This window comes from Alligator sinensis, unplaced genomic scaffold (assembly GCF_000455745.1).
Source record: "Alligator sinensis unplaced genomic scaffold, ASM45574v1 scaffold492_1, whole genome shotgun sequence".
NCBI lineage: Eukaryota > Metazoa > Chordata > Crocodylia > Alligatoridae > Alligator > Alligator sinensis.
In genome coordinates this window covers 1,248,110-1,256,607 of record NW_005842186.1, presented here as the reverse complement: position 1 = coordinate 1,256,607, position 8,498 = coordinate 1,248,110, and the positions used below count along the sequence as shown (strand labels likewise).

Sequence of the window (8,498 nt, the reverse complement as noted above, 5' to 3'; positions counted from 1 at the left end):
CTACGGGGGCCGGGCAGCGCCGGGGCGGGGCGGGGCGGTATAACGTACGCACGTGCGGGTGTGTAACAAATGCACGCACCCCCATATTCACACATACGTTTACACACACACACATGCGCACAGCCATATGCACACACCGCCATATATACATACACACGCATACCCCCCCATATGCACACGCACACAGAAGGGGGGGGGGGGTTATGCACAGAAACACACCTGCGTCCAACCATTCGTCACAGTAACTTGGCAATAAAGATGCACCTCTCATTGCACTCAAAAGCTTGCCTAAATGTGTCACAACCGTGTGCTGGGCCCAGGAAAAGATAATCACTCGCCTCTTCCGCATTTCTTGTGCCATCAGGGAGGGCTACAACGTTCTGACATCTGCACGCAGCCAGCAAGAGCACGGGTTTGTCTGCTTTATGGTCAGGGTTTTGCCATCCCGCAGCTGAGTGCCTGATTATTAACCTGACAAAGGGTTTTTAAACCCGAAAGCTGTCTAAGAAAAATGTTTCCACTATTTAAGTGGTCTAAATAAAAGAGATCAGATTCACTGAAAGAACCTTGTCTGATTATTAACCTCACACACCTTTGAAGCATGATGTTGGCTGCTACTTTAATAAGGGAGCCTTTAAATGAATATACATATTCTAATTTATAATAATGCATATATAATATATTATTATATATTGATTGTATATATATTCTAATATATAATATAAACTAATATATAATATACTTTATCATCCATATAAAATGTAAGGATCCACTTTGTAAAAGATTCCTGGGTTGAGGCAAGGATTTATTTGGGTGATATCTTTGATTGGATCAATTACGTAGTTGGGGTAAGGTTGGTCCAGTAAAGGATACCATTTGAAGAAGTCCTTGCCTCACATTATTTTGGGAACATCACAATTATAACATCACTCTTGCACTTAATACACAGATGCATCTTTGGTTGTGCTGAAATGATACGGACCAGGCAAGGATTTTTGTGGGCGATATCTTTTATTGGGCCGACTATTGGTTGGGATAGACTTAGGCAAGCTTTTGAATGCAGTGCTAGGCGCATCTTTTTTACCAGGTTACATATTAATGAAATTGGGATGAACTGACACAGGTGTTTAAATTGTATACTGTTAGCTAGTTGATGGTCTTGGTCTTTTTTTCAAAGCGGTCTGGTATCAGGACTACTGATCCAATTTGAAAACTTTCAAACTTGGTTAGTTGAATTTAGGTATTGAGATGTATACCTGGGAACTTGCTTGGGTAAGAGGCCTTAGTTTCAGTAGGCACGTCTACATATGCATTAATCTGCCATAATTACAGCACATTTAGTTTAGTACCTGTAACAGGTACTAACTTAATACACTGTAATTGGCACTACCGCTGGCGCACATCTTTTAGTTGACTCTAATGCTCAGTAGATTAATTCTGTGCATTAGTGCATTAGCACAGCTCTCACTATGACGTGCTAATGCACAGTAGAATTAGTCTACTATTATGCTTCTAGCATCTTGTGTAGATGTGCCCAGCAGAGTGAAAGTTTTCAACGTGATTGGAAAAAAAGCTTAATTTAGGGGTCTGATTTCTGGTCCCTGCATTTCAAAACTTTCTTTATCTGTACCCTTTATATTGCTAGTGATACATGCTGAGTCTCACTTGTGTGGTTTTCTTGTTTTGAAGGTTTTGGAATCAAATGAAGAATCAGGGCATCTTATTCTCACCATTATTGTATCTGGCCATTTCTTCATTTCCCAAGGACGGACAGTTCTGGTAACTTCTTTAGTTTTGTGTAATTTAAACATATTGTCTTAAACTCAAGTTAGCATCATTCCTGATTCTGTTTCCCTTCCTCAGTTGAATGTTGTCTTTTATTGGAAGGAGAGTTGTACTGATTTTATCCAGCTTAGCCTATGAAAACTTGCATAGTGGGAGATGTTTTCTGTGCAACTTATCTGAATAATATTTAGAATGTATTTTCTTTTGCTGCTTGTGTTTGCTTCGATTGACAAAATAAGTTGTAAGAGAATGACAGAATCTGTGTGGGTGGTGTTACAAATGATGCTATTTTAAAACAATACACTGGATATTTGCAAGTGTTCCATTTCCCTGCCTGGGTAGATCAGGTAAATATGTAATTAAGTGGAAATGAATAGATGCTTAATATGCTGGAATTACACCTAGTTGTCTTTAATCACAATAAAATGATGCTTATATGATGTGGGCAGGGGGAAATGTTCTTCCAGAACTGACTAATATGGATCTAAACCAAACTTAAGTTCTTACACAGACACAGTCTAGCTATCTTAAAATTGTCTTAGGTCATCGTTTTGTAGCCTGGAATATAAGCATGACCAATTGATGACACCAAAACCTCTTTAACATCATGCACAAGATCCTAGCAAAAGGAGTCCCAGCTAGGACAAATTGATTGTTTTATAACAAACTAACAGATCTGATGAGATAGTGAAAAACATAGGACTCAGTTTGGGGACTACTCTCTTTGGAAGCTACCTTGCTTTGCTGCACCAGGTGTGATCTCCCTTAGTCTGGTTTTCATATATCAGATGTCATTACCAATAGCTGCCTCAACCCTCATTTTCAGTTCCTTTTTAAGTATTTTTCTTACAAGAGCCGCTGAAGTCATAAATAGCCTTATTTCTTTGTCTAGGAGCCATAGCAAAGGTACTAACAGAGTTCAAGAAAAAGCAGCTTCTTCTGTTATTTTCTCGTTCTAGAGAAATGACCTAGGACCTTTGGATATTGCAGCAAATGGCTTTGTATAAACATGAGTTGGTTTGTGACTCCCACCATCAATAAACCACCTAAAATGAAACCCCACAACAACACCCTGTACATGTATGGGATCCTTGCATCACGTGTTTGAGTTCACATAGGATGATGCGTGCCAAACTTTGCTTTGACTATAATCTGTATATATCCTGCTCAAACATCACCTGAACAAAGGGTCACAGTACTGCACCAAGCCTTTCAAGAACTAATTTGGTGGCTGGAGCCAGGGAACATATGGGAAGGAATTCTGTTCTTTGTCCTATTCCCACCTGTAACTCGGATATTCAGGATCAGGTTGGAAAATTTACTTGGACCGCCTGTCAGCGCAAGAAACATCTCAAGTACCTTAAGACCATATAAGCAGGTACGGTTCTTTGAGTAGATGTGATATCTTTTATTAGACAAACTGAGTAGCTGGAAAAAAGTTTTAATAAAAGATATCAACATCTACTCAAAGAACCTTGCCTGCCTATGTCCTTAGATCAACACGGCCATAACCAAAAACCCTTGAGACCATATAAGGAATGTGTTGAAGCTGATGGCTATCACAGTCACGCTGCTTTCTGAAGCAGCAGTCAGCAATCTTTTTAGGTTGTGGGCTAGAGTGACCCAATTTGGGTCATAGGCAGATGGGCGGGCACAGGGCTCCAGCCACTGCCAACACCCTTCCTTGCAGCAGCACACGAAGAGTGCCCGTCTCCATGGTGAATGCTGCTGAAGCCTCACATCCACAAGCTGAATCTGGCCCATGGGCTATAGGTTGCTTACCCCTGTTCTAGAGCATTTCTGTTTGTTCTGTGGTGCACAGTGGTGGAAAACCTGACAGACCAGGTATGTGACACACTATACAAACAAGCAGTCTGTCATCCTCTCTCTGCTGGGAAGTCATTAGATTTAAGAAGTGGTGTTATTACTGTGGAATAATCCCATTAGCTGTGTAGTCAGCAGTAACTTGGCAGTCTTGTTACTTCACAAATTGAAGTCAACTAGAAGTCCTGTTATAGACACTATTAGTGGTTGCCCCTGGTAAGAGACATGATGCAGAAAACAATACTAAATGCCATAACTTCTGTACCAAGAGAGGCATGACTCCCAAGTTTTTTTGCTGGGCCTGATTCTGTGGTGGTCTCAAAGGACTCCTATATCCCTTTGCATCAATTCTCTTTTTCCCCCCAAGATAGGGCCCAAGATCAAGTGGGTCAATACTGTAGTCATCCTTTAAAAGCTAATATAGCTTTGGCTAGTGGACCTTTGGCAGCTGTCCATACAAGCTTTCATTAGCTTGCCAAGGCATAGTGTCTCAGAATTAAGGTCACGTTGTGTACTGAACTGCATAATCATTGCATCTACTGGCATGGAGATTATCTGTCTGGGCAACACTAAGACTGTTAGATTTAAAAAAAAAAAAAATCTTATTCAAAGCCATAAATCTTGTACCACAAAGTGATTGTTCCTCAAAGAGGAGAGGATTCTTCATTTGAGTAATTCAGAACTGGTTTGGCACCAGTGGAGCAACAGGATCAAAAATCTTCGATTACATGCTGATCCTGATGCAGGTGGCCTTGTACTTCTGTTGGGAGATCACCGGGTACGGACTTGGGCCTTTGCGTCCCATTGACATTCACTGGCCTTCTTCTTCTCCAAGTCTGGTGCCAGTCAGCACAATTGGGTCGGTCTTCCTCACTCTTATCTTACCTGCCACGACTTTGATGACTTAATTAATGGGGGGAGGGGTGATGACCCCCCGACCCACCATTGACTGGCACTTGCCCCAGGGCCAGACAAGGTATGCAACAAACTTCTTTGCAAAGGAAAATAAAATTAAAGAAAAACTTGCTGTTTGTATAGTGATTCCTCTCCTGCTGCAGGGAACTCAGAGGCAGCCTCTCTCTTCTCCCTGTCTTTAACCGACAAACTCTTGATCACCGGAGCCACGAGCAAGCGGGTTTTTTTCTTCTTTCACTTGCAGTAATTGATGCCGCGCCAGCTTAATTGACCACCTGCGGCAGCCAATTAATGCAGAAATGTCTCTCTCCTTTTTCTTTTTTTTTTTTAAGGTGTGAGCTCCTCCGAGCTCGCAAGACCCATTATCTTACCTGCCACGACTTTGATGACTTAATTAATGGGGGGAGGGGTGATGACCCCCCGACCCACCATTGACTGGCACTTGCCCCAGGGCCAGACAAGGTATGCAACAAACTTCTTTGCAAAGGAAAATAAAATTAAAGAAAAACTTGCTGTTTGTATAGTGATTCCTCTCCTGCTGCAGGGAACTCAGAGGCAGCCTCTCTCTTCTCCCTGTCTTTAACCGACAAACTCTTGATCACCGGAGCCACGAGCAAGCGGGTTTTTTTCTTCTTTCACTTGCAGTAATTGATGCCGCGCCAGCTTAATTGACCACCTGCGGCAGCCAATTAATGCAGAAATGTCTCTCTCCTTTTTCTTTTTTTTTTTTAAGGTGTGAGCTCCTCCGAGCTCGCAAGACGTCTCTTGCCCCATTCCCGGGGACTTCAGTTATGGGCAGCAGATGGGTATCCACCCTATCTGCCTGCGCCGTCCTCTCCTTCTCTTTCTATTGTCCCATCTCCTGGGACCGGAAATAGCCCCTGGCCACTTAATTAGGCCAATCCGTCTCACCCGGCGAGGTGATAAAGCGATGCTGGGGTAGGTCGGGAGATCCCGTTGCAGCGTGGTCATGCCGCTACAGCTGGACAAATTCCCCTGGCTAGGGGCTCACTCCCGTTAAGTACTCTTGGTCTCTTCACACTTCAGCTCTCTCAAGATCTCCCTTGTAGTAATAATTGCATTTTATGTTTTAGCATTCAGTTATTTTCAAGTCATATCAAATTTTAAAAAGCTTGTTCCATAGTCACGCCCTGGTTAGAGGCTCTGCTCCCTTGTGGGATCTTCATGACTTTGACAATGACATTGAGCTTCCCATTTGAATCAGAGGATGAATGCTTCCTACACAGCCTTACCATCAATACGACTTTGTAATGGTCAGTCATTGAATTGTAAGCTCTCTTGGCAGGGCTGCCTTACATATCCTACCGTACTACTACTGCAGTATTGAGACCATATCCCAACTGCATCCTTAAGGTGATTTCAGTTTTTCACTTGAAACAATCTATTACCTTATCAAAGCCACACACAGTGCTTGAAGATAAAAAACTCTATGCCATTTTGGTAGGCTTCTTACTACTTAGTGACCATTTCATAGATTTCATAGACATTAGGGCTGGAAGGGACCTCAGAAGATCATCGAGTCCAGCCCCCTGCCCCAGGGGCAGGAAGTCAGCTAGGGTCAAAGGATCCCAGCAAAATAGGCGTCCAAATGTTTCTTAAAAGAGTCCAGAGTAGGTGCTTGCACCACCTCTGGAGGGAGCCTATTCTAGGCTTTGGGTGCTCGGACAGTAAAGAAGTTTTTCCTTATGTCCAGCCTAAAATGGTCTTGGAGGAGTTTGTGACCATTTGACCTTGTCATCCCTTGGGGCGCTCTGGTGAACAGACATTCCCCCAGATCCTGGTGTACACCCCTTATATACTTATAAGCAGCCACCAGGCCCTCCCTGAGCCTGCGCTTTTCCAGGCTGAAAAGTCCCATGGCTCTTAGCCTCTCATCATAAGGCTTGTTCTCTTGCCCTCTGATCATGTGCGTGGCTCTCCTCTGGAGTCTCTCAAGCTTTTCCATATCCTTTTTAAATTGTGGAGCCCAGAATTGGATGCAGTACTCCAGCTGCAGCCTCACCAAGGCCGAGTACAGTGGGAGGATGACATCCTGGGAGTTGCTTGAGAAGCATCTATGTATGCAAGCCAGAGTTTTGTTTGCTTTACCACCTGTGACATCACATTGGTGGCTTATGTTCATCTTGTGGTCAAGCATGACCCCTAAGTCCCTTTCGGCCGTGGTGCTAGCGAGCCTGTAAGCATGGTGTGGGTTTTTTCTCCTGAGGTGGAGTACCTTGCATTTTTCCGTATTGAATGTCATCAGGTTTTTAATCCACTTATTTTCTAAGCCTGTCAAGGTCGACCTGGATCACCAGCCTATCCTCAGGTGTGGATGCTTTACCCCAAAGTGTGGTGTCATTGGCGAACTTGGCCAGTCCCCTTCTGACATCAATGTCTACATCCTTAATAAAGATGTTAAATAGTATAGGTCCAAGGACAGAGCCTGGGGGGACACCATTGGTCACAGAGCACCGTGATGATTCACTTCTGTCGATTACCACTCTCTGGGTCTGACCTTGGAGCCAATTCCCCAGCCATCAGACTGTGATGTAGCTGAGGCCGCAGTTGGCCAATTTTTCCATGAGATTATGGGACACCAGATCAAAGGCTTTTTTAAAGTCTAGATATATGACGTCAATCTCTTCTCCCTTGTTCAGGTGATATGTCACTTGGTCATAGAAGGAGATGAGATTGGTCAGGCCAGACCCACCCGCAACAAACCCATGCTGGCTATTCCTCAGGATGTTGCTATCAACCAGTTTGTCAAGAATGGTCTCTTTGATAATTTTTTCCAAAGTCTTCCCAGGGATTGAGGTCAAGCTGATTGGCCTGTAGTTCCCCAGATCTACTTTCCTCCCTTTCTTGAAGACGGGTACCATATATTGGCCTTCTTCCAGTCTTTGGGTACTTCAGCGGAGCTCCATGAGTTTACAAAGATCCTTGCCAGTGGCTGGGCTATGATGCCTGCCAGGTCCTTAAGTACCCTGGGGTGCAAACTGTCAGGACCAGCTGACTTGAAGGTGTCTAGCCTCTGAAGGTGTTCCTTTACAAGTTCTACTCTGACATTGGGTATAAATTCACCCTCACCCTGGCCATCCTACATTGTGTTAGGCAGGGTGGTCCCTTTGGGCTGGTGAAAAATCGACGCATAATACCCATTAAGCAGGTTGGCTTTTTCCTGGGTGTCTGCTGTCAGTTGTCCCGTTTGCTTTAGTAGGGGTCCAGTGTTACCCTTGCTTTTCTTCTGACTCCCCACATACCTGAAAAAGGACTTTTTATTGTCCTTAATCCGTGTAGCCAGTTGGAGTTTGGTTGCAGCCTTGGCTTTCCTGGTTCGCTCCCTACAGGTCCGGACCAGTGAAGAATACTCCTCCTTTGTGGTGATTCCAGTCTTCCATCCTTTCTAAGCCTCTCTTTTTAGATTCAGGAGGTCCACAAGTTCCTTGCTGAGCCAAGGGGCTTGCTGTGCCCTTTTGCTCCAAGATGGGATGGACATCCCTTGTGCTTTCAGGATTTCTCCCTTAAGGAGCAACCACTCATCATGAACTTCCCTCCCTGTCGAGTCGTGGTCCCTTAGGGCCTCGACAACAAGCCTCCTGAACTTATCAAAGTCAGCTTTCCTAAAGTCGAGGACTTCTGCATTGCTGATTGATTTGCCAGCTTTGCAGTGGATAGTGAAAACAATCAGCTCGTGGTCACTGTCTCCCAGCTTTTCTTCGATTCTTAGGTCGCTGACTAGATCATCCCCTTTGGCCAGTACCAGGTCCAGCCATGCTTTACCTCTTGTCGGTGCATAGACTTCTTGAGTCAGATAGAGCTCGTCCACGCATGTGAGGAAGCGTTGCAACCATTCAGACTTGGCGGAGTGCTCTTCCCGTGAGATTTTTGACCAATCTAACCAATCCCAGATTTCTGACCAATCTGAAAGGCCAAGTAATTCACTGCAGAGACTCTGCAAGCGAGTGAATTAC

General features: G+C 44.2%; 1 protein-coding gene across 1 annotated transcript in view; it reads left to right on the top strand.

Annotated features, from left to right (window-relative positions):
- Positions 1-1,248: 1,248 nt before the first annotated feature.
- Positions 1,249-8,498, top strand: part of REC114 (REC114 meiotic recombination protein) — a 66,546-nt gene continuing 59,296 nt past the window's right edge. Inside the window, exons 1-2 of the mRNA XM_006026268.3 lie at positions 1,249-1,272; positions 1,690-1,779. Coding sequence (XP_006026330.1) covers positions 1,249-1,272; positions 1,690-1,779 — 114 coding nt within the window. The remainder of the gene's footprint in view (positions 1,273-1,689; positions 1,780-8,498) is intronic.